General features: G+C 35.6%; 1 protein-coding gene across 7 annotated transcripts in view; it reads right to left on the bottom strand.

The window, feature by feature from the left end:
- The window catches only part of LOC123394027 (probable ubiquitin carboxyl-terminal hydrolase FAF-X), a 156,075-nt gene that overhangs the window by 24,870 nt on the left and 104,618 nt on the right, over positions 1–26,587 (bottom strand). For all 7 annotated transcript variants that reach the window (XM_045087484.1, XM_045087485.1, XM_045087482.1 and 4 more), the window contains 6 exons: positions 15,858–15,966; positions 15,264–15,410; positions 14,419–14,565; positions 9,852–10,074; positions 7,326–7,546; positions 5,066–5,256 (listed from right to left, as the gene is read on the bottom strand). In XM_045087484.1, coding sequence (XP_044943419.1) covers positions 5,066–5,256; positions 7,326–7,546; positions 9,852–10,074; positions 14,419–14,565; positions 15,264–15,410; positions 15,858–15,966 — 1,038 coding nt within the window. The remainder of the gene's footprint in view (positions 1–5,065; positions 5,257–7,325; positions 7,547–9,851; positions 10,075–14,418; positions 14,566–15,263; positions 15,411–15,857; positions 15,967–26,587) is intronic.

Raw genomic sequence — 26,587 nt, 5'->3', positions numbered from 1 at the left:
CAGTTAACCACCGTAAGGCTCTCTCAATCATTCATTCTGTGATAATACCCAACTACCTGCCACCTATTCTCAACCTCTGGCAAACATTAGTCTTTCTTTCATTTCTAAAACTTCATCATTTCTAACATTTTTTATTTTATTTAATTTTATTTATTTATTTGACAGAGAGAGATCACAAGTAGGCAGAGAGGCAGGCAGAGAGAGAGGAGGAAGCAGGTTCCCTGCTGAGCAGAGAGCCCGATGTGGGACTCGATCCCAGGACCCTGAGATTATGACCTGAGCCGAAGGCAGTGGTTTAACACACTGAGCCACCCAGGCGCCCCCATTTCTAACGTTTTATATGAAGAGAATTATATAGTATATAGCCTTCTGGAGTTAGCCTTTTTCACTCAGCAAAATGTTGAGATCCACCCAAGTTGCTGTATGTACCAAGACTTTTTTTGGGGAAGATTTATTTATTTGGCAGAGTGAGACGTAGTGAGAGAAGGAACACTAGGCAGGGGAGTGGGAGAGGAAGATGCAGACTTCCCGCCAAGTGGACAGCCTGATACAGGGCTCGATCCCAGGTCTTTGGGATCTAACTTGATACAAAGGGAGATGCTTAACAACTGAACCACTAAGGCACTCCAAGTTCTTTGTTTTTAGTATCTAATATGAGTGTACCAGTTCATTTAATGACTGAGCTGTGAAAGAGCATCTTGGTTATTCCCAGTCTGGTGCTATTCAGATCTGCTCTGAATATCTGTGTATAATTTTTGGTGTCAATCTAAATTTTCTTTTCTCTGGCATAATTGTTCAGGGCTGCAACTACTGGAATATAGAAGAAACTGCTAAACTGCCTTCTAGGATAGTTGAATTATTTTATATTCACACCAGCAACAGGTGATCCCATTTCTCAGTATCCCAGCCGTACTGGTGTTGCCACTACATTTATTTTACCAATCCCATATGTGTACTGATCTCTCATATGCTTTCTCTCTTTACTTTTAATTCACAGCATTAAATTTAAATTTGGTATTTTGCATGGTACAGATAATTTACACCTGTATTTTTTTTTTTTAAAGATTTTATTTATTTATTTGACAGAGAGAGATCATGAGTAGGCAGAGAGGCAGTCAGAGAGAGAGAGAGGAGAAAGCAGGCTTCCCGTTGAGCAGAGAGCCCGATGCTGGGCTCAATCCCAGGACCCTGGGATCATGACCTGAGCTGAAGGCAGAGGCTTAACCCATTGAACCACCCAGGCACCCCCACTTGTTTTTTAATTCATCTAACAATCTATGGCTTTTAATTGGAACAATTTCATTTTATATTACTACTAATATAACTACATTTAGGCATATTATCCTATTATTTTATTGTTTATGTGTCAGTTTTTTTTTATCCTTTTGGGAATTATTTAATTATATCTAATTATATTATTAATTTATTTAATTATATTTTTCTATTTCAATGTATCTGTTAGCTTTTTATCTGCATCTGTTATCTTTTAACATCTGCTCTATAAATAGTCATAAGTCATCATGCAGAGTTCATGTTTCAGCATTCATATAACACAAAGAAGTGGGGAACCTGGGTGGCAAAGCTCGTTAAGTGCCTGCCTTCAGCTCAGGTCATGATCCCACCAACCTGGGATTAAACCCCATATTGAGAGCTCTGCTTCAGGCACACTGCTCTGAGGGAAATCTTCAGCTCCTTCTCCCTCTGCCTCTCCCCCTCTCAAGAAGTAAATAAAATCTTAAAAAAAAACCAAAAACAAAGAAGTATCACAGCTAAATAACTAATAGCCTTCACTTTTCTCTTTGGTATGTTAAAATGTGTTAAATTAATAATATAATGAATGATTTCCTTTTCATTAACTGAATCACCGAGTGATACAGAGTATTTCACATTTCTGACATTCTTTCATTTTTGCAATTCCCAATTTTCTCTGGTAAATTATCTGCCTCCAGAGGAATTTTGATTGTGAGGAAATTCTTTGCACATTTCCCTTTGAGAATGAATGTACTTATCTTCCCTTCACTACTGAAGAATATTTTCACCGGAAATGAAATATTAGGGTATTTTCTATTGCTTATTACTGTCATACCAAGAAATCACTGCAAAATCCAACATACTAAAGTATTCTGCCTTTGTTTTCTTCTATAAGTTTTCTACTTCATAATTTTATTTCTTATGTTTACATACTTGATCCATATGGGGTCAATTATTATTAATACATATGCTGTAAGGTCAAGGTTAAATAGTTAAAGGCTGAAAGCTTTTAGATTAGTATACAGATTAGTATACAGGCAGGGATGTATTTCTTCAAAGCACTATAAGGTCTGCTAGCCAATACAAATTGGCAAATTAAGAAACACAAGTATTGAAAGTGGAAATCCTAAAGATTCACAAAAAGTTGTTAGAACTCAAGCAACAAATTCAACAAAATTTAAAGATATAAAAATCAACATGTAAAAATCAGTATGGGGGATTACTACTGATGAATACAGAGTTTCAGTTTAGAAAAAAAGAAAGAAAAAAGCTCTGGATTTCATTGATGGTGTACAAAATGTCAATGTACTCAATGCCAATGAACTGTACACCGAAAAGCATTTAAAATGCTTTTATGGGGGCACCTGGGTGGCTCAGGGGGTTAGGGCCTCTGCCTCTACCTAGGGTCATGATCCCAGAGTCTATGCTCAGCAGGGAGCCTGTTTTCTCTTCTCTCTCTTTCTCTCTGCCTGCCTCTCTGCCTACTTGTGATCTCTGCCAAATAAATAAATAAAACTTAAAAAATAAAATCGAAAATGCTTTTATGTCATGCATGTTTTACAACAATAGAAAAAATAGTGCATTACAATGGAAACTTGAAAAAGAAAAAATAGGGAAAAGCACTTTCCTCAAATTTAAAAAATTTTCTGCATCAAAGGAACTACCAAGAGAATGAAAAGCAAATCACAGAATGGGAGAAAATATTTGTACATCACTTATCTATAAGACCTAGTACGATGATTAAATTCTTCTTAAAGCAAAATAAAACAATAAATATATTAATAAATATTCAACGCTTTTATGAGGGAAATGCAAAGTGGAACCACAATAATGTATCACCTGACATCAACTAGGAAGGCCATCACAAAAACAAACAAAAAAGAGAAAAGGAGGGCGCCTGGGTGGCTCAGTGGGTTAAGCCGCTGCCTTCGGCTCAGGTCATGATCTCAGGGTCCTGGGATCGAGTCCCGCATCGGGCTCTCTGCTCAGCAGGGAGCCTGCTTCCCTCTCTCTCTCTCTGCCTGCCTCTCCATCTACTTGTGATTTCTCCCGCATCGGGCTCTCTGCTCAGCAGGGAGCCTGCTTCCCTCTCTCTCTCTCTGCCTGCCTCTCCATCTACTTGTGATTTCTCTCTGTCAAATAAATAAATAAAATCTTAAAAAAAAAAAAAAAAAAAAAGAGAAAAGGAAAACATGAAAAATAAGGAATGAAATACTGATTATTAAAAAAACTGCAACCATCTAATTTTGCTGGTGACAAAGTAAAACGACTTTCAAGGACATGGAAGTTTGATGGTTTCTCAAAGTTAAAAAGAATTACTACATGCCTAGTACCAATACTGCTCATGTGTTTATGAATGATATGAAAATCATACAAAAACTTTTATAACATGAAAGCTGATAGAAGCACTATTCAAACAGCCAAAAGAAAGAAACCAATGAAATGTCCATCTATTGATGAAGAAACAACCAAACTGTGGAGTATCCATCCACACTATGGAATATCATTCAGCCATGAAATGCAGTTCTGATACCTGCTAAAAAAAATGGCTGAACCTTAAAAACATTATGCTTTGTGGAAGGAGGTAGATAAAAAATGCCATATTATATAATTAAAATTATATGAAATAAGGAAAACAGGCAAATTCATATGGAAAGAACATTACTTTTTTTGTTGTTGTCAGTGTTGGAAGTAGGGAAAACCCGGGAATAACATTTTGAATGCACTAAACTGGCACTGAATCGTACATTTTAAAAAAGTTACAATTCATGATGGTGAATTTCATGTTATATGTTTAGAATACAGGTAGCACAAAGCTGCAGACAAACTGTGAGGTATTCCATTAAGTGGAGAAAGTTACTGCAGAGATACATTACAAATTAAGTAAACATTATAATTCAGGAGCAAAACTAATTATCTATAAATCTTGCTATGCATGTAGAAATAAACATACACAAAAGACATACACATACAAATAACTGAATAAAAGATTTTAAGATAAAAGCTCAAAATACAGTAGCATAATAATTTGAAAAAAACAAGAAATGCTGACTAGACTACTGAATAAAACCTTGAGTCAGACACAAGATAACCTAGGGGAAAAAAAAGCACTGAAATAGCTAGAGGGGAGAAAAGGTATATGCTGGTGACAAAATAAGAAGTATTATACATGCAAATCAGTCTTCGGACATAGATGAATAGTTCAATTTGTGGAACACAGAAATTTACAGACTGATAGTGTCATTTTAGTATCATATACATATACATACAGATCTATCATATAGATATCTACACACACACACACACAGAACTACCAGCCAACTGCAGTAAATGGGTTTTAGTCCTGCATTTAAAAAAAAAAAATCACACTATTAAGAAAAATTAAACAACTTGGTAAATTTAAAGAGTAACTTAAATGTAGTGATATTACATAGTTTTTATTTAGGTAGGGCGATATCATAGTTATGCTTATTTAAAAAAGAGATACATAAAAGAAAAAGCCATAATGTCTAACTTATTTCAGTTGAGAACTGCTGAATCCAGGAAATGACTACATATTAGGATTTTGTTTCTGCAGAAGTTTTCCCCAATAAAAAGTTAATTATATCTTAAGAAACTAAAGAATATGGCCTGCCTCCCTTTACATGAGTTTTTACATTCCTCTACCAAGACAAAGATAAAGAAAAAAACGAATGACATTAGAGTATCACTACTGTTACAATATTAAATAATTATACATTATTATATATATACACATATAAATTTTAAGTTAATATACTGAAATTTTTATAAAATCAATCCACCCACAATATACCTGAACTGTTTCCAAAATCCTCTAGGCACATAGTATTGTAGTCGGGAAGCAGCTAAATGACCAAAGATGACCTGAAGATGTCTTAGGACACCAATATTGTATTCTTTCCTATCTTCTGACTTACTCAAAGTTGGTTTGTCTTCAAATTGATGAGGATATCCAAATACATCATCTCGGGGATCAACATTACTCTAGAGACCAAAAAACAAACAAACAAACACCACCAACAACAAAACACAAAACACCAAAACCAAAAATAAATAAAAACCCATCACTGATGAGCTAGTCTAACTTCAGAAGTTGAGACAAATAAATGATTTGCATTATTTTACATTCCAAAGCACACAACTTTCAATTTACAGATTAGTGCTTATTCCTTCACAGATGAATTATCAATTCAAATTCATAAAAGAATAATCCTGAGGGGAGCCTAGGTGACAGTTAATTAAGTGTCCAACTCTTGTTTTGGGCTCAGGCCATGATCTTGAGCCCTGCATTGTGCTCTGCACTCAGAGGGGAGGTCTGCTTGATACTCTCCCCCTCTCACACTTTTTCTCTCTCTAAAATAAATAAATAAAGGATGATGATGATAAATAAATAAAGGAGGATAAACAAATGAGAGGAGGATAGATAAGTGGAGGAGGTGTTGGGGGTGGGGAAGGAAATGGGGAAGAGGAAAAGGATCCTGAACACCCACTGGAGATAGTATAAGAAAAAATGATTTAGTTCAATAGCCTAAATAGAGACAAATAAGTATTTGTTATAAATAACTTTGGGGGAAGTAAATTAGCCTTTCCAGGATTCATTTTTTCCTAGAGATAATGCATTCTTCAGAGATTACATGGAATAATTTATGTGGCATTATCAGAACCACTAGAACCACTAATAAATAAAACATTTGAGACTACCTTTGGTAGAAAGAGCATGGACAGAAGCTCTGAAGGTCTTAATCACACTCTCTATATAGCAAAATTTAGTTGTTTAACAGAGCACTGAACACTATTTTATATTGTTTGCTCTGTGTCAGAGTCTTATGACAGAAACAGACAACACCCAGTTTCTGCCATTGAGAAGAACACACTCTAGGAAAGCAACACAGTAAATAAACAATCTACTGTTGAAAAAATGTAAAGCACACGGTTACCAAGTAGCAAAAGAAATCTAGTATCTTGTCTGTATTTTCTGCATTTTGCCAGTACGGCTAGCCATGAGTATTTACGTTTAATTCAGCATCCTACCAATAACAGGAACTAAAGAACTAAGATTTATACCCCAGTTTTCTCTGTAGTAATGGTTCTTAACCAGGTAATGCTGTGGGCACCACATCATATATGGGGCTTCTTAAAACAGTAACAGTAATAACAACAAGAACAACAAAGTGAACATATTCAGATACTGATGCCTGGATGGTATGATTTGTCAGGCTCTGAGAAGAGTGCAGGTGGCTGTATGTTTCAGAATCTCCAAGACCACTAGACTGCCAAACTAGTTTTTAGCTCACAAAAGGCAAGTACAGGAATGGGAGAAAAACCACTTACTACAATTAGAGTATTTTCTCTCTTCTCTATTAATCCTATGAACTTGTATAAAGGAAAAAGGAGAAGAAAAATAAACACAGTTTTGATATAAACAATAACAAAATTAAGTCTTCATATTAATGTATAAAGAGCTACATCTTAGTTTTATATACTCTGATTTGCCACTAACACATAACTTTCTTATATTCTGTACTGGATACTCCCGGTATCATGATCATATCCTTACTATTTACTAATATTTTTAACAGGACAATACAACATTATTTAAAGTAGCAAGCAAGTTTGTTTTTGTATTAAGAAATCATTATATGAGAAAAATATTAAGAGTATTCTAAGAATAGGCACAGGTGGTGAAACTGGTAAGTAATATATAAAGAAAAATACAATATACTTAAAAAATTAAAAAATCAAAATATAAATCATTTAAAAATAAATTTGTCAAATTTTAACACCAATTTGACTTACCACATTGTACAAAACATGATTACATTAACAGATACTTGGAAGAACAGAAAAGTTGTAATAAAGATTATCAACTTCAGTTGAAAGTTTGTTAGATAATAAGCCCTAGGATATGCCAGAGATAGTAGCTCAGAGATTCTTGTCCTGTCATCAAAAGTAGTTTAAAAAAGTCCTACAAGAAGTATATTCTAAGAGAAAAAAAGCGTTATTTAGTAATCAAGACCTTGAAACACAGGAAAAAATGTATCATTAGAATTTACCTCACTGTCCTGCTTCTCATCACCGAACATATCATCATCTACATCACTACCTGTGCCTTCAACAGCAAGAATACTGTTTCTGATGGAAGGAATCATGTATAACTGTTGTATCACAGAGTTCATATAACATGTAGCACCAGCGTTTTTGAGTCCCACAAATCCTTTCAATGGGCGGGGTCCAACAGGTGGTAGATATTCCCATTCAGTAAGAGCTTCACAAGCTGAGAGAAGAAAAGATCCTCATAATGACTCATCCACTGGCCACTGTGTTATGCTGATAAACTAATATTAGCAATAATTCTGTCACTACTATAGTCATCTAAAACTAGCGCTCCAAATTTTCATTTCAGTATCACCATACAGATCCTTTCTAAGAACTACTGAGTCTGCAATTTACTGATGCTGCATCTATCACCATCTGCTAGTCATGTCAGATAGAACTGTAAATTACTTTATATACTTCATCACCGATTATAAATCAAAAATAATCTGAACATCAATCACTATCTGGGAAACAGATTACATAAAATAAGAGTATACTAAATAGCAAATTATATGGCCAATAAGTAGAATTAGGTAAGATTTTTATGTACTATTACATTTTTACTGAATAAAAAACTAAACAAAAGAAAATAAAGAATGCTGCAGGTAGTATACTCCAATTTGTGTTATGAAGAAAAAAACTTAGGGGTGCCTGGCTCAGCTGGTTGTACATCTGACTTGTGGTTTTTGGCTCAGGTTATGTTATCAGGACTGTGAGATCCAGCCCCAAGCTTGGCTCTGCACTAAGTGTGAAGTCTGCTTGGGATTCTCTCCCTCTGCCTCTTCCCTTATGTATGTGTGCATGCTCTCTCATACATAAACAAAAAGAAACTATAAAAAAAAAACCTAAACAGAGATACACAAATACACGACTTTTATGCATAAATAATTTCTCAAACAGGAAAATGGAATTGGAAGGAAGTTTAGTACCTTTAGCCATCTTTTTCTTTTTTAAGATTTTATTTATTTAAAAGAGAGAGAATCAGAGAGCATGAGCAGTGGGGACTAACACAAGGAGAAGCAGACGATGCCCTGCTTAGCAGGGAGCCTGATGTGGGACTCCATCCTAGGACTCTAGGATCATGACCTGAGCTGAAGGCAGTCGCCTAAGCAACTGAGCCACCCAGGCACCCTTAAGTCTTGTTTCATATATGAATAATGAAACCGTAAAACTCATAAGCTACATAAATTTAGAGAAAGAAAACGAAGTTTTTAAACATCTCTTTACGTAGAGTCCATAGTACCAAAAAAATCCAGCTTTTGGTTAAAACTCTGAAAGTTTGGATGAGAAGTTTCTTATACTCTGAAAGATGGGAAAACCAACATAATTTCAGATGTTCTTAAAGGTTACTATTGGATGTACTCAATAATTAGTTCTGCATGTTTTATTAGCAAACCCATGATTTGCACTTAGATTTTATGTTCTTATTTACTGTTATTTTTACTAATTACTTGTTCTCTTTGAGTTTCATTTCTAATAAGATCCAAAGACCACTTCCAACGCTCATGTGGCATTAACTGAGAACATAATAAAAAGCATGTGTTTCATATTTCACATTGTAATCTTCAAAACTTTAACTTTTTAAAAACTCAGATTAAGGGATGCCTGGGTGGCTCAGTTGGTTAAGCAGCTGCCTTCGGCTCAGGTCATGATCCCAGTGTCCTGGGATTGAGTCCAACATCGGGCTCCTTGCTTGGAGGGAGCCTGCTTCTCCCTCTGCCTCTGCCTGCCTCTCTGTCTGCCAGTGCGCTCACTCTCTCTCCCTCTATCCCTGACGAATAAATAAATAAAATCTTAAAAAACAAAACAAAACAAAACAAAACCTCAGATTAAGATAACGCCAAGCAATTTCAAAGTGAGGGCCTGCAAATCTCTCCATTCATAGACTTAAAAAAAAAATTTTCCCCCCACTTTTAGTTCTAAATACTAAATCCTGTAGCATCAAATTTGGCTTCTTATTTGAGTTTAAATTTTATTTTATATTTGATGAAATAAAACATTTTGCTGAATTACTTGAAACAATTATATGAAGGTATTTAAATATAACTGGAGAATTTTTCTGTGTGAAGGCTTCTGTACTTATCATCTCTTTTTTGATTACATAAAATTGCATTAATTACATATTTGATTATTAAAATTATTAAACTTCTTAATAATTTCTAAAAACAAACACATAGATTAAACATTTCCTAAAAGATGGGGCGCCTGGGTGGCTCAGTGGGTTAAAGCCTCTGCCTTCAGCTCTGGTCACAATTCCAGGGTCCTGGGATTGAGCCCTGCATTGGGCTCTCTGCTCAGCAGGGAGCTTGCTTCCCTTCCTCTCTCTCTGCCTGCCTCTCTGCATACTTGTGCCTCTCTCTCTGCCTATTTATTGTCAAATAAATAAAATCTTTATTAAAAAGAAATTTCCTAAAAGAAAAACCCAGAATTTTAAACATAGAAAGATATCAGAACCAAAAAACCTTACATGTTACAATACTTACTAGTTATTGCTGTGCCTATGTAATACATTTCAGTCAAACAGTCTACTATCTGTTTGAGGTTCCTTACACAGCCAACAGCTAATGCTACAAGTAGTTCAAAACCAGCACTGATGGTGGCAGGTGAACTACAGACTGGGATAGCCTGCTCAGCTGGCAGTTCTCCATTTCTCATACAGTGCAAGTAAACTTTGGAAGCAGGAAAGATGAAATCATCAATTAATTCCTAGAGTTGAAAAAAACAGGTCACATATTATTAGCAATATTTATTTAGGAAAAAGTGTACCTTGGAAGAGAATATTTTTATACTTAAGAAAATACTTTTTATATTTTAAAAACAAATTTGGGTTCTCAAATAATAAAATAAAATTCTGTTTTACATTATTGATTTTAATTAGGAAACACACAATTCTAGGTATTTTAGGTATAAAAGCTGACAACAAAAACATGTATTTTAAATAAACCAATTCGTATAATGAAATGTGAGCTAAAATAAATGAATTAAAATAAAAAGAACACTTTCACTGAATTCTAAGACATACCAGTAAAAATTCATCAAGTATGACATAAAAAATGAAGTCTTCCAAGAAGTTTTCTTTAAAGGTCTGATCAAAAGAATTGAAATTAACTAAATAATTATAACAAATGTTACTCATTAACAATTTTTGAACATTGATTTACCATTATAGTTAACCCTTAAATAATGTAAGTTTGAATTACTTAAACTATATGAGTTGGAATATCAATACATGTATTGGAACTGCTTTTTGCAGTTTTCAACAGTCTGAATGAAACTCACAGATGAATAACATAACCTAAAAATATTCACAAAATTAAAGAAATTTTATGTAATGAATCCTTAAGATTTATGTAGATATGTAGTTTATTTGATCTGTAAAGTATACACAAGTTAGAAAGAGTTATCATGTATTCAAATGTGTCCACACATGTACATGGTGCCGCTCCAGCCCAGAGGAATGTAGACAAAGATAGTCTTGAATCTTAATTGCTGAAAATTTAGTATGGTACATATTATGGCAGTTTCAGAGCCGGTTGCTAGTGTGGTGAGCTCAAGTGTTTTGAGCATTCTGTTGAAACACTGTGTGATGATAAGCATCACTATGTGAGTAGTCTGTGTCTTTTTTTTTTTTTTTTAAAGATTTTATTTATTTATTTGACAGAGAGAAATCACAAGTAGATGGAGAGGCAGGCAGAGAGAGAGAGAGGGAAGCAGGCTCCCTGCTGAGCAGAGAGCCCGATGCGGGACTCGATCCCAGGACCCTGAGATCATGACCTGAGCCGAAGGCAGCGGCTTAACCCACTGAGCCACCCAGGCGCCCATGAGTAGTCTGTGTCTTAAATAAACTGGAAATCATAGTAAAAGAGATCTCTCACTGTTCTCATGTATTTTCATTGTGTTTAGTGCAATACTGCAAATCAAGAGGCCGTAGACAAATTCCCAGATACCATTAGGAAAATCACTGAGGGAAAAGGGTATCTGCCTGAGCACGTTTTTATTGCAGACAAAAGTTCCCTATTCTGGAAGAAGGTGTCACAAAGGAAGAGAAGCCAGCACTGGGATTTAAAGCAGGAAGGGACAGGCCGAGTCTCCTGTTTTGTGCAAATGCAGCCAGGCCTGATCAGGTCCTGCCCGTATCTATGAAAACTGCTTCCAGTCCCTGAGAGTGAAGGCAAGAGATAAACATGAGAAGCCTCTGTCTTGGCTGCACGTGAAAGCCTCGACAACAAAGACCCCGTTTCTGGACTGGTTCCATTGATGCTTTGTCTCTGGCATCAGGAAGTACCTTGCCAGTGAGCGACTACCTCCTAAAATTCTTTTGCTATTAGACAGTGGTGCTCATGAGCTAGACCCCGTGAGTTGAGGACCAAAGGTGTTAAAGTGGTCTAAGTGTCCCCAAACACAACGTCTCTAACTCATCTCCCAGATCAGAGGGCCATGAGGACCTTTAAAGTTCATCACACATGGCACCACATGAAAAGAACTGTCATAAGTGTCCCCAAACACAACGTCTCTAACTCATCTCCCAGATCAGAGGGCCATGAGGACCTTTAAAGTTCATCACACATGGCACCACATGAAAAGAACTGTCAGTGCTTGGAAGAGCACCCTGATCTAAAGAACATCATGAGAACCTGGAAGGACAGCTCCACTGAAGACGTCACCATTGTCACAGAAAAAACTGTGAGAACCATTAAGCCCCAAGTAACTCGGACTGGAGAAAACTGTGTCTGGGTGTTGTGTGTGACTTCACAGTCTCTACAACAGAGGCAATCAGCAAAATCATAAAACAGACTGTAGACATGGCAAGAAAAACCGTGGGGTCGGGGGGCGGAGCTGGGTGAAGAGTTTGATGATCTGAATCTTGGAGAAATTCAAGACCTAATACACACCACCTCAGAAGACTTAACAAGAGTCAGTTTGATGGAGATGAGAACTCCTGAACCAGTGCCAGATGATGAGGATGGAGACACAGAGAAACGCCATGCCAGAAAACAGACTGATAGAGAGCAGTCTGGCAGAGGGCTCTGATGATCAAGATTGCTTTTGACTCCTTTTGTGACATGGACCCTTCCATGATACGGACATCAAAACCAAAGGAAACAGCAGACCCATATAGGGACATTTGTAGAGGAATGAAACAGAAGCAGAAAGGAAACAGCAGACCCATACAGGGACATTTGTAGAGAAAAGAAAAAGCAAGCAAGTTCCTTAAAGTTACACTGACCAAGCTCCTCTTCAGCCTACTCACTTTGAAGACAAGAAAGATGAAGACCTTGATGATCCCCTTCCACTTAGTGGGCACTAAATCATCATCATGCTGTACAGTTAATAAGCTTGTCTGTTGTGTCTGTGTGTGTCTTGGTGTGAAAATTTAGTAATCGCATGGCAGGAACTGCATCAGCTGTTTCATGTTATCAGCATCACTACGTATTCATTCTGTAGAACACTGTGTGCAAGACTCATCCTTACAGAGGCATAGAGAGAGTAAGATGTAATGTAAAATTAATAATGTGCCATGTTCTTACTGTTTCATACTTTGCTTTCAAAGCACTGCCTTACTCTGTAATGATGCCTCTCAGAATAGGAGAAGCTGGATATTAGCCTATCATCACCGGTACCGGTTTCTTCTTTAATGTATTTGTGTCCAATTTTGTATTATGAATGTGACTGTAATATCAAATGCCAAAAAACAAACATAGCACTTTATGTGTACTTTCTTCTTTTGACATTTTAAAAATACAGTACATTTTGGGGCACCTGCGGGGCTCAGTCAGCTAAGTGTCTGCCTTCATTTCAGGTCATAATCTCAGAGTCCTGGGATCAAGCCCCACACTGGGCTCCTTGTTTAGTGGGGAGTCTGTTCCTCTCTCTGCCTCTGTGGTCACCTTGCTTATTATGCTCTCTCTCCATTATAAAGAAATAAAATTTTAAAAAGAATATATGGTACATAAAAAACATAACACAAAAATAAGTGTTATCATTAGTTATCATGTCAGTAGGGCTTGTGGTCAACAGCAAGATATTAGTAGTTATTAGGAGACAAAAATTATATATATTGATTTCAACTATATCAGGTTTTGGGGCCTATAACCCTCTTGTTCAAGTGCCAACTATAATTTTAAAATCCCTCAAATTAAAGGAGGCAGATATTTATTTAAAAATCACTGTACTGGGGGCGCCTGGGTGGCTCAGTGGTTGGGCATCTGCCTTCAGCTCAGGTCATGGTCTCAGGGTCCTGGGATCAAGCCCAACATCAGGCTCTCTGTTCAGGGGGAAGCCTGCTTCCCTCTCCCTCTCTGTGGGCCTCTCTGCCTACTTGTAATCTCTCTGTCAAAAAAATAAATAAAATCTTAAAAAAAGAAAAAAAAAGAATCACTGTACGGGCAGCGGGGGGGAGCACCTAGATTCCTCTTTCAGTTGAGTATCCAACTCCTACTTTTCGATCAGTTCATAATCTCAGTGTTCTATGATTAAGCCCTGTAGGGGGCTCCACACTCAGTGGTAAAGTGCCCAAGATTCATTCCTTGTATCCCACCCATGCGCTTGTGTGTGCTCGATATCTAAAATAAAGAAATAAATGTTAAAAAAAAAAATCACTGTATTATGCTACACAAAGTCAGTCTGTCAGAAAAGACAAAGACAATACAATTTCACTCATATATGGCATTTAAGAAAGATATGATCACAGGGGGAAAAAACAAAGGCTAACCAAGAAACAAAGTGGTAGGGGTGGGGAGATGGGTGAAATAGGTGATGAGGATGAAGGAGTGCATTGTGATGAGCACCAGGTGTTGTATGGGAGTGTTGAATGATTATACTGTACACCTGAAACTAATATTACATTGTTTGTTAACTGTAATTTAAATAAAAACTTAAAAAACAAAGAAAACCACTATAGCTTTCATAGTGATAATCAGTATTAGAAGATATTAATAAGATAAATAACAAAGATGGTCTCTCAATGCAAAATACTATAGCGTTCAATGTTTGCTAACAAACATTTAAAAGGTCATGGTAAGTAGTATAGTGCCAAAATTTAGAACTTACTTTAATGAGATTAGCACCTCCTTTTTCACAACCAATATGATACTTTTTCTCAGGTGTTTGAAAGGCTAGTAACTCTTTTGTTACCCCAAGGTGACCTTCCAAGATTGGCTCTTCAACTCCTGTTTCACCTGTGTTTTTAACGTTATCCTGTGAAAGGAGAAATGTTAAGAAATGTAATTCACAAGAAATGACAACTTACAAGCAAGAACAAAAGGGAGCTGGAGGAAAGTGTTATCTCAGGTGTAATTATTCCAGCCCTTTCCATTCATGTGATTTCTCCTACCTATAGAACTCTTTCAACATTAAATGTGGAATTTTGTCCTAAGACACTGGCAATGTTTGGAGATATTTCTGGCTTTCACAAATGGGAGGGAAGGAAAGACACCCCTCATAATTAGAGGCTGGAGTGTTGCTCAACATCCTACAATGACTATCACAGCTCCTCAAAACAGGAATATTAGTAAAATGTCAATGTGCCAAAGCTGACCAACAGGAGAATGCTAACCTACAGTTTAAAAGCTATTCATTTCAAAAATATATTCTAAAAGAACTCTGTGTAAGTGAGAGGCACAGGTAGTTAAATGTAAATGCTAATCCATTAGACAGTTTTTAATGTCTTAACAAAATTAAGAATATTCTAAATATGATAATGGGAAATATAGGTAAAATATACCAAAATGGAGGAAACTGAACATCAGAATTCTGAGTCCCAACCGAAGTAAACTATTTGTATAAAATGAAACTAGCTGTATATTCTATTAACATAAATACTCAAAATCATAAAGCTCTCTTTTAATAGGGTGGATTTAAAACTGTTATAGTAAACCGAGTATTATACCACTTACCCTAATTCTTTTGAGCCAATCTATTTCATTGTTTAGAAGAACTTCAGCATTGGGTACACTGATATTGCTGTTGTAAGCATAATTAAGAAGGTGCTGTAGAAGAGTGAAATAGTCACCTGAATGTTTACCTCTCTCTCGTGCTGTGCTCTGAAATATAAATTATAATATGAATTTTCAAGTCATGTTCAAGATTCATGTTGATTTTTACAAAATCTAGGTAAATGGTAAAATGAAGTGGCAACACCTTATACCAATGACATAAAACACAATAAAACTGAATTCTACTTTTCCAAGAAACTATTTCTAAAATGCAAATAAAAATCAGTCTACAAACAGTACAGAAATTATTAGAACAGATTTTATTTCCTAAGCATAACTAAATCTTTCTTTTTAAAAATTTTTTTTTTTTAAAAGGAACCTCTACAACCAATATGGGGCTTAATCTTAAAACCCCTGAAATCAAGCAGCATAATCCACTGACTGAGCCAGCCAGATGCCCACATAAGCAAATCTTAATATTAAAACTGTACTTTCCTAAATGTTCCTGATTTTAAGAATGAATCACACTGATAAGTAAATTTAAAAATATCTCACCCCCAAAATGGTAAAGAGCAGAGTAATGAAGAAAAGTAGAGGCCTGTGTCCCATGCAACATCTTGTGCACATTAAAAAAAATTGCTCCTGTGCCAACTGACGAACAGTTCTGAAATAAAAACATTTTCTATTTAATGTATTACACTTATGAACAGAAAAGCTCCAATGAATTATTTTGATACTGGGTTATCTTTAACAGGGTAGATAACTTGCAAAAACACAAGGTAGTAACTTATAACTCAACACTGAGATAGGAACATAGAATAGTTAAACCTATCTTTCAGGAAGTGAAACCTCAAGTTGCAACCATAGTCTGGAAACTACGGGGTATAGTGTCTTCATGTAAGACTTGACCTAGTTTTAGTATGCACTGATGGTGGTGATGATGAAACATACAAAGAACAAACATATGTGAATAAGTGTAATTATTTGCAGGATATTCTTTAAAATGTCCTTTGGAAAAACCTTAGATAATGCTTTAGAGACAATAGAAAATGTAATAAAAACTCTATTTCTGGCCTCTCAAAGAACCGTTTTCAAGGAATTGTGCTTTGAAGTAAGTAATTCATGGAAACTCAGAAGAAGCTATGTGAGATTTTTCAGTGGTTCTCAAATATGACCATCAGATGAGAATCATCAGCATTATGTGGGAAACTGTTTGGGAATGTCTTAAAAATACAAATTCTTCAGCCCAATCTATACTTTCTGATTTAGAAACTCTGGAAGGGAGGCCTAGCAATCTACATTTTAATAAGCAATTTCAAGGATTCTGATGTAAATCAAAGTTTGAGGATCATTTGAATGCTATCTTGTTTATATATTACCATGTATTTAACAAATTTCAAAGTCAGTAATTTCTGTACCAGAATTTCATCTAATTATTATCTGCATCTTTAAAAATGTTCAATAATGTGTTTATCTCTCTAGAATATCTCGTTTATTACTGTGATTCTGGAATCAACAATTTAAGAGATGTTCTGTGAGAAGCTATTAATTTGGCAAATGCTACTTGTTTATAAGCCAGATGTAACTCCCATTTGAGTATGAGAAATTAAAGTTTTCACAAATTTAGGAAGAGCTTCTCTTTTTCTCTGGTCAGGATAAAACAAAGCCAACAAAATCAGCTTTAAAAACTACTTAATAAGTACAACTGTCTCAGTGAAAAGATTCTGCAAACAACCACGGTGCTTCAAAAAAACTCAGCTGGTCAGAAACAGTCTCTGATAAATGCACCTACTTGAAACATTCAGTTTCACCTGAAAGACTTGTATCTACAAATAACATCAACCTACTGACACCCGTGCAAATCTGCCAATGCCTGAACTCCATTATGTATCGTCTGTTTATTCAGAAAAAGTGCCTAGCTGGTAGAGCTCCCCTTGCCATCTATCCTTAGTGATAATTCCATTTTTGTCTTTTTATTTCAGCTGCTGAATAGTGATTTCAAATCTCTGACAAGAGCAGGCTCCCTCATGAAGAGAGAGTCTGCTATTAAAAACAGAGCCTATTTAGCTGCTAAATGGTGACTTAAAGAGCACTGTAAGTTACATTTTGTATCTGTGGTAAATGCCATGCTTTTGTCTTGATACCTGCTAGATCTCAGAAATAAATTTATGGTTTAAATTTGAAGGATTTTAAGTTTTATGGTTTCAGCTGACTCTTCTACCTACAATTTAGTCCAGTAGCACCACTTACTTTTTTAAATATTCTTACTGTTACGTATTTATTTTCTTGTGCATAAATATATATATATATATTTTACCCTTTTTGGAAAAAGAGACTAATTAAAACAAATACAAGATGGCCACATTCTAATTTTCCTAGAATTTCCTCAAAAGGTAAACATCACCTGACTACTAATCTTATTTAATAACCTAAGAATAAAAATTCTGCCAACCCCAATCAGAGCCCCTGAGAAATGTTCTGGATTGCCTGCCGGGAAATCATTAGCACCTTTGGTATCCTAAGAAAAATTTTATCAGGACCAAAAATCCAAAACAAAACAACTTTGGGTATCAATGATGTGGCGCAGAGTGTAAAAGATACGTATGCTTTCTATTTCAAGTCCAGATTAGTGGCTCCGAGACCAAGGATCCAGTTTTCTTGCTCCTCTTCTTTCAGTTACCCTAGAATGGAAGCTGAGATTTCATTGACCACATTACTGTTTCACAAAAGTATTAATAAGAAATGAAGAAGACAACAAGGAGAAGAAATAATACATGCTGAAGTTTCAGTAAACCAGATTACCAGCCAGACTTCAATGCCTTTAGACTTGCCCAATTGTAAGGCTAAATAACTTTTAAAGATCTTAAAAGTCCTTCTAATCGATAAATGCCAAAGACAGGGTTCAAAAAACTCTCCAAAATAGTAACTAAATTGTTTCAGATATATGTCTCATTTTCACAATTTTCTGTAGGAATGTTTCAATACATACTCCAAATATCTGAGTTCCCCATTAAAAGGTATATATTGCCAAAATGACTTAAAAAAGTATGTTAACTACATGAGACTCATTTTAGATATAAAAAACGAAAATTAAAATGAAAAGCTAATTTGGGGAAGATGCTTGAATAAAGAGTACCAAGAATCCATCTATCAATAAAAAAAGCTGTCTCATGTAACAACAGCAAATGTTCCAGAAACAATGGTCTGTCCTCCAAATAATAGAGATATGTGTTTTGATTGTTGTTGCTGTTCTGATCATGTAGGCCATTGTTCAAGCCATTGTTCAAATGCCAGTCCATTCTGGAAAACCATTTCCCTTTGGTTTAGCACCTCCAGAGCACTAAAAACGGCAGACAGATTTTCCCACTTCACTTTTCTGTTATCCTATTATGTGTAACATGACATTTTAGGATTAGGACATTCAACAGAAAACACATATATGGGGGAATTTAGGAAAGTGACCATATATACCCAAGGGAGGCAACAGTTTCAGAAAATACCTATGAAAACCTTCAGTATACACTGCAGGCAGTTTCTCAGACAAATATAGCATATAACAATAATAACATCAAAAGCAAGCAAAATTGTGGCAAAAGGAAAATGTGGTTTCCAGAATTACAACACTGTGTATTTCTAATACCCAAATACACAATGTATAAAAAGAACCAGGAAACCATAGCCCAGTGAAGGAAAGAAGTCAAAGGAAAGTCCAGTGAAGGAAAGAAGTGAACAGAAGATGTCCCTCAGAACAACCAGATGCTGACTTTCAAAACAAGTAATATGAACAAAAAATAAAACTCTCCAGTATGTGTAGGTGGCTCAGTTGGTTAAGTGTGTGCCTTCAGCTCAGGTCATGCTCTCAGCATCCTGGGATGGGAGTCCCACATCAGGTTCCTTGCTCAGCTGGGAGTCTGCTTCTCCTTCTGCCTGCCTATGCTTGCGCTCTCTGACAAACAAATAATCTTTTTTTTTTTTTAAGATTTTATTTATTTATTTGAAGAGAGATCACAAGTAGGCAGAGGCAGGCAGAGAGAGAGAGGAGGAAGCAGGCTCCCTGCTGAGCAGAGAGCCCGATGCGGGACTCGATCCCAGGACCGTGAGATCATGACCTGAGCCGAAGGCAGCGGCTTAACCCACTGAGCCACCCAGGCGCCCGACAAACAAATAATCTTAAAAATAATTTAAAAAACCCCACAACAAAACAAAAAATAAACTCCCTTAATAATGCTCAAAGAATGAAAAAAATACGAGAGTATCATCAGAAAAGAGGTAGCTATTAAAAAAAAAAAACAATAAAGAGACAGAAAAATAAAAAGAAACCCCCTTTTATAAAAAGTTGTGGAGCTGCAAAGTGCAAGAATAGAGAGTACCAAGTTTAAGAAATCAGCAAATATAATGTAAGGACAATTATAACGACTGTGTCAGAAGCAAAAAGAATGAATGAAAATGAACAGACCCTAAGAGGCCTGTCAGATACCATCAAAAAGTATCTGAAGATAAAAGAAGATACAAGATACAAGAAGACCAACATATGCACTGTTAAGAGTGAAAGTAGAGATGAGAAAGCACCACAAAGATTTGAAAGGCTGAAAAATTTTCCCCACTTGAGGGATGAAATGGGCATATTATATCTATATATATAATTATATCTGAACTATCAAAATTCAACAAGAAAGAATGTTGAGAGTAGCAAGAGAAGCATCGCATCAGGTACACAGGATTCCCACTAGGATTATCAGTGTTATTTCTCATCAAGGAGGCCTTCAACAAATAAACACCAAGTGCTCAAAGAAAAAAAATTATCAAGCAGAAATACTATGTCTGACAAAACTGTATTTTAAGTATGAGAAAGAAATTAAGATGTTCACAGATAAACAAAAGCTGAGCTTGTAACTTAATCATGAAACTATAAGAAATCTTCCTTTAATCCACATGGATAGGTAGCCCATATAATAACATGGATTTCAAAAGAGAAAACTAAATTTCTCAGATCTTATGAAAGAAGATTTCTCTAGAGAAATGTAACTCAACACAGAGAAAAAAAAACAAGGACAGCGGGGCGCCTGGGTGGCTCAGTGGGTTAAAGCCTCTGCCTTCGGCTCAGGTCATGATTCCAGGGTCCTGGGATCAAGCCCCGCATCGGGCTCTCTGCTCAGCGGGGAGCCTGCTTCCTCCTCTCTCTCTCTACCTGCTTCTCCGATCGCTGTCTGTCAAATAAATAAAATCTTAAAACAAACAAACAAACAAAAAAAAAAACAAAAAAACAAGGACAGCACAGTAAATTTTACCCTTTGACAACCAATATTTATAAGAGGAACCCACCTTGCACCTCCCCACACACAGCTCATTTATCTAATAAATAAATCAAGTTCAGCTTTCAGCAAAAATTAAAAGACACACTAAAGAAAAATGAAAAACAAAGTTTGAAGGAAGGAGCAAATATCAGAATCAGATAGAGATATAGCAAAGATATCAGAGTTAGCAGACTAGGAATCTGAAAAATGTATCATTAATATGCCAAAGGATCTAATAGATAAAATAAAGAACATGTAAGAACATGGGGGCAATGTAAATAATATAGCAGAAATTCTATCAAACTAATGTTATAGATATGTCACTGTAACAGAAATGAAGAGGGAACTGTAATAGGCTCATCAAGCTATACAACTGAAAAAAATTATCAATGATCTTGAAAAAAAAAGGAGAAACTCTGAAAACTGAAATGCAAAGAAAAAAGAAAAAGGTGAAAAAATACCAGGAATCGGGAGACAACTACAAAAAGTAAAACACGGGATGCGTGTGTGGCTCATTTGGTTGAGTGTCTGCCTTCGGCTCAAGTCATGATCCCAGAGTTCTGGGATCCTGCATCAGGCTCCTTGTTCAGTGGAGAGCCCTGTTTCCCCCTCTGCCTGTCATTTCTCCTGCCTATGCTCTTTCTCTCTCTCTGACAAATAAAAACTTAAAAAAAAAAAAAAAAAAGGAAAACATGGGTAATGGGGTACATAAGAAGGAAACAAAACATTTCAACCAATAACAATGGAGAACTGGCCAAAATCAGTGACACTCTGAAGTCAGTGATCAAGGAAACGGAGAACACCAGGAAAACTAGTACCAAAAACATCTGTGTGTAGGCATTTCATATTCAAATTGCAGAAAATCAAAGAAAAAGAGAAAAATCTTGAATGAAGCAAGAGTAAAAAACCTTACCGATAGAGGAGTAATAATAATTACCTTGGACATCTTTTCAGTAACCAGGAAAGCAAGAAGAGAATAGAGTGAAATATTTAAAGCATTGAAAGAAAAAACTCACCAACTTAGAAATCTGTATACAGCAAAAGTATCATTAAAAATTAAATGAAAAATAACACTTCCTCAGACAAAAAATAAGGAAAATTGCCAGTAGACTTGTCTGCAAAATGTTAAAAGAAGTACTTGAGAAGAAGGAGAATGATACAAGTCTGAAATTTTTATCTCTACAAAGAAACAAGGAACTTCAGAGAAGTACTAAATTAAGGGGAAAATAGTTTCTTTTCCTTTTTCTTAGTTAATAGATAATAATGTGTTCAAAATAATAAATGGAACAGTAACTTGCTAAGTATGAATAAGTGAAATGAATGACAACAGTGTTACAAAGAAAAGGAGGAGAACTTGGAAATTCTATGTTTGAAGGAATTTGCCACACTCTTGAACTTGTACGGTGTTCTTGCAGATTCAAGGGCAACCACATTTAAAAAGTAATTAAAGAATTTTAATGTCTTTCCGGCCTGTAGAGTCTGGAAAAGGTGACTGCTCCCTCAAATGCACACAAAACACAAAGTGATTAAAACATGGAAAAACAAGGAAGCGTGACACCATCAATTAATAATATAATCTTTAAGTAACTGAGTCCAGAGAGATGAAAAACTACAAACTGCTTGGCAAAGAATTCAAAGTAACTGTTTGAACTGAAAAATATAATACATGAACATAATACAAAGACTGAAAGGCAGAAATCTTTGAAAAGAACCAAAAAGAAATTCTGCAGCTAAAGAATACAAAGAATGAAATGGAAGAAAAAAAAGAAAAAAACAACAGAAAGCTGAACAAAACAAATGAAATGGAAACAAGGATACACGGAGTGTAAGATGGGTAAGAGAGGTCATTTGAAATCATCAGGTAAGAGAGATCATTTGAAATCATCCACTTAAAAAAGAAATAAAAAGAGTGATAAGTCTGTAAGATTTATGGGGCAATGTCAAGCCCCACACTGGGATTAAGAAAACAATTCTGTTAACAATATTAACAGAAGAATTAAGAATAAGCTTAGAATAAACTTAGAGATGTTGGACTTGAACACTGAAAATTGTAACACTGATGAAGTTAAAGAAAGGCATCTCATATTGATGGATTAGGAGTACTAATATGGCTAAAATGTCCACTGGAACCCAAATCCACTTCAACACACAGTCCTTACTAAAATACTAATGGCATGCTCGCAGAAACAGAAAAACAATCATATATTCATATGGTGCCACAAAATACCTCTAATAACCAAAGCAATCCTGATTTAAGAACAAAGACATCTTGCTTCTTGATTTCAAACTGTACTAAAAAGCTACAGTAATCAACACCATATTACTTACATAGAGTCTACATATATATGATATGGACAAAACTGATAAAGCCCTTCATTTAATGGCAACTCGTCTTTGAGAAGGGTGCCAAAGGAAAGTAAGTAAGGTTTCTTCAAAAAATGGTGTTGGGGAAATTGAAAATACACATGCATAATAATGAAAAGGACCCTTATTTCACACCACACATAAAAATCAGTCTAAAATGAATTAAAATCTTAAACTTAATAAGAAAACAGAGACAGGTACCCAGCAGGCTCTGCTGATTACGTGTCTGCCTTCAGCTCAGGTCATGATCTCAGGGTCATGGGATCAAGCTCTGTGCTCAGCAAGGAGCCTGCTTCTCCCAATCCTTCTACCACTCGGCCTGCTTGCGCTGTGTCTCTCAAATAATAGACCCTTAGGTGCCTTGGTGGCTCAGTGGTTAAGCTTTTTGCTCACGTCATGATCCTAGAGTCCTGGGATAGAGCCCTAGGTCAGGCTCCTTGCTCGGCAGGAAGCCTGCTTCTCCCTCTTCCAGGTTGTGTTCCCTCTTTGCTATGTGTCTCTCCCTGCCAAATAAACAAACAAAAATTCTTGGGGAAAAAAAAGAAATAAAAAAAATTCAAAAAAAGATTTTAGTTATTTGACAGAGAGAGAAAGAAAGAGAGGGAGCAAGAGTGAGCACAGAAGCAGAGGGAATGGCAGGCAGAGAAGGAGGGAGAAGCAACCTCCTCGCCAAGCAGGGAGCCAGACGCAGGATGGATCCCACTTAAGTAAGTGGATTACTTAACCCACTGACCCACCAGACACCTTGAGAAAAAGCTTTTGATATGGGTCTTCTGAACTGATTTTTGTGTATGACATCAAAAGAACCATTAACAAAAGAAAAAAAAAAGAGGACTGCATCAAACTAAAGAACTTGTACACAGCAAAAAAAACCAACAGAATGAAAAGACAACCCACAGAATGAGAGAATATATTTCCAAAATATGTTTCTGGTGAAAGGTTTATATTCAAAATATAAACTGATGCAGCTCAATAGCAAAATAATTAAGTACCTAAAAAGGGGAAAGTACCCAATCAGAAATATTTTTCAAATAAATATATAAATAGTGAATTGGTATGTGAGAACAATGTGATTCATCATTAGGAAGTAAAAATCCAACCAAAACAGGTTATCATCTCAGACCTGTTACGATGGCTATTTTCAAAAAAGTCACCATACCAAGTGTTTACAACAATGTGGATAAAAGAGAACCCTTGTACAATGTTTGTAGGAATGTAAATTTGTATATTTGTTATGGAAAACATTATGAAGATTCCTTTAAACACTAAAAATAAAACATATCATCCAGCATCCCAATTCTGGATATATATCCAATTGAATAAAATCAGTATCTTGAAGAAATATTTACATTCTCATGATCACTGAAGCATTTTCACAATAGTCAAGACATGGAAACAATCTAAGGATATGTTGATGATGGATGCCTATATAAGAAAAATATGATAGACATATACAATGGAGTATAGCTCGCCTCTTAAAAAGAAGTTGTCTTGCCATTTGTGATACCATGGATGAACCCGGAGCACAAGAGGCCAAGTGTATTAATAAGCTAGACCCAAAAAGACAACAACTGCTTAATCTCACTTAAATGTGGAATATAAAACACTCACACTTAAAACCAGAGAGTACAATGGTGGCTGGGAGAATGATGGTAAAGGCACAAAATTTTCTTTTAACAAATTTTTTTGAAAAATAACATACAATTTGGTAACTATCCTTAATAACCTGCTGTGTTCTTAAAATCTGCTGACAGATGATTGTAAATGTCCTCACTATGCAAAAAATCAACTATGTAAAGCAAAGGATACACTGATTACCTTGACTGCAGTAATCATGTCACAATGTACATACTGGAGAAAATCACATTGGTACATCTTATGTATATACATCTTTGATTTATCAAGTACACCTCAATAAAGCTGAGGAAATTTTTAAAAAATTACAGATCAAGTACAATATTTAAAGATTCTATATCTGCTTTTTCAGAAATAAATTTTCTTCAAAATTATAATGCGCATCAAGGAAACTTTCTGCTAGTCCTTTTCAAGTGATAATTTTAATACTTATGAGCAATTTACAAATTCTGGGAAAAACCACTGGTGTAGATAAGCTCTGTATAGGAAATCTAGTAAGAAGTTACACAGTTTTATTTACTTAAAAGAAAAATATAGAAAGAAAAGGCAGAAAAAAGTGAAGGAGAAAGAATCAAGAACATGAGAAAATGAACAAAATCCAAGCAGAAATGTGGGAGCCAATAATACAAAGATATTAATAATATTCAAACTCAAAGGTCTAAATACACTAAAAAATACACAGTCAAAGCATATAAACATGTTACAGCCTAGTATATACTTTAAAAATATATTTTTATTTTTTATAAATTTTTATATTAATTTTTTATAAATATATTTTTATTTTCAACCCATATTGAAGACAGATTAAAATTAAAATGTTGGAGAAGACATTATATACAAATACTAAAAGAAATCTAGGGAAGGGATAATTCAAATGACTATAATTTCAGACAGAAAAGTAGTTAATAGCAAAGTAAATTAGAATAGCAAATTAAATTAAAGGTAAGCAGAAGAGATTGTAAAAATTAGATGATAAATTAATGAACAGATTTCTAACAATGAAGTAACTACAACAGTTATCAAGAAACATCCCTCCCCTCAAAAAAAAAAGCCTAGGAGTTGAAAAGGGTTAGTGGTGAATACTACTACAGAAGAATGAGAACAAATCAGTAATTTTTTGTAAGCAATTTGAAGGGAGAATCTACAGAAATTTATTCCATAATGCCAGAATCATGATGACAACAAAGTCAGATAATGATACTATATAAAAAAGACCAATAACCCCTTAAGAATAGAAATACAAATATTCTCAGAAGGGCCAACAAGCATATGAAAAGCTCGTAAGTGAAATGTAAATCAAAACACAATGAGATGCTACTTTGCACCCAGTAGGATGCACCCACCTATCAAAACAATAGGTGTCATCAAACATGTGGAAAAACTGGAACCCTTGTGCATTGTTGGGGGAAATGTAAAATGGTACAGTGACTATGGAAAAGAGTACTGAGATTCCTCAAAATATTAAGAACAGAATTAACTACTGATGAAGTTGTAGAACCTAGGTGAGAATCGGTGGGCTGAAGTCCGGAGCCGATGACCAAGAAAGAATTCTTGAGACATCTTTGGTGCAAAATGGTGGTTTATTAAAGCATAGGGACAGGACCTGTGGGCAGGAAGAGCTGCTGCCCTGGGTTGTGAGGGATGGCAGGTTATATACCTTGCGGTTGGGGATAGGTGAGGGGAAGGGAGGTTTCCACGGAGTTTTCATTTGTTAAAGAGGGCCTACAAGGTGCCCTTGTGGCTTGATCAATGTTGTCTTTAGGTCAGCCATTAACATCAAGATATTTGGGAGATTCTTGGTGGGGTATTATGATCCTGCTATCATTTACCCTCCCTTCTACCTCAGGCTCCTCCAGTTTATGATGGGGAGGGAGACATTAGGGCATCAGGAACTGAGAGTTATTTGCCTCTGGAAATTTGTGCTATTGATAAGGTAATCTCCCTGTTTAGATCTGTGTAGAGCAAGGTAGATTCCTGTCTTGCAGGATTGTG

This window comes from Mustela putorius, unplaced genomic scaffold (assembly GCF_011764305.1).
Source record: "Mustela putorius furo isolate JIRA1106 unplaced genomic scaffold, ASM1176430v1.1 tig00001149_pilon_pilon_pilon, whole genome shotgun sequence".
Taxonomy (NCBI): Eukaryota; Metazoa; Chordata; class Mammalia; order Carnivora; family Mustelidae; genus Mustela; species Mustela putorius.
Note: the sequence above shows the minus strand (reverse complement) of the source record. Positions and strands in the feature narration are given on the sequence as shown.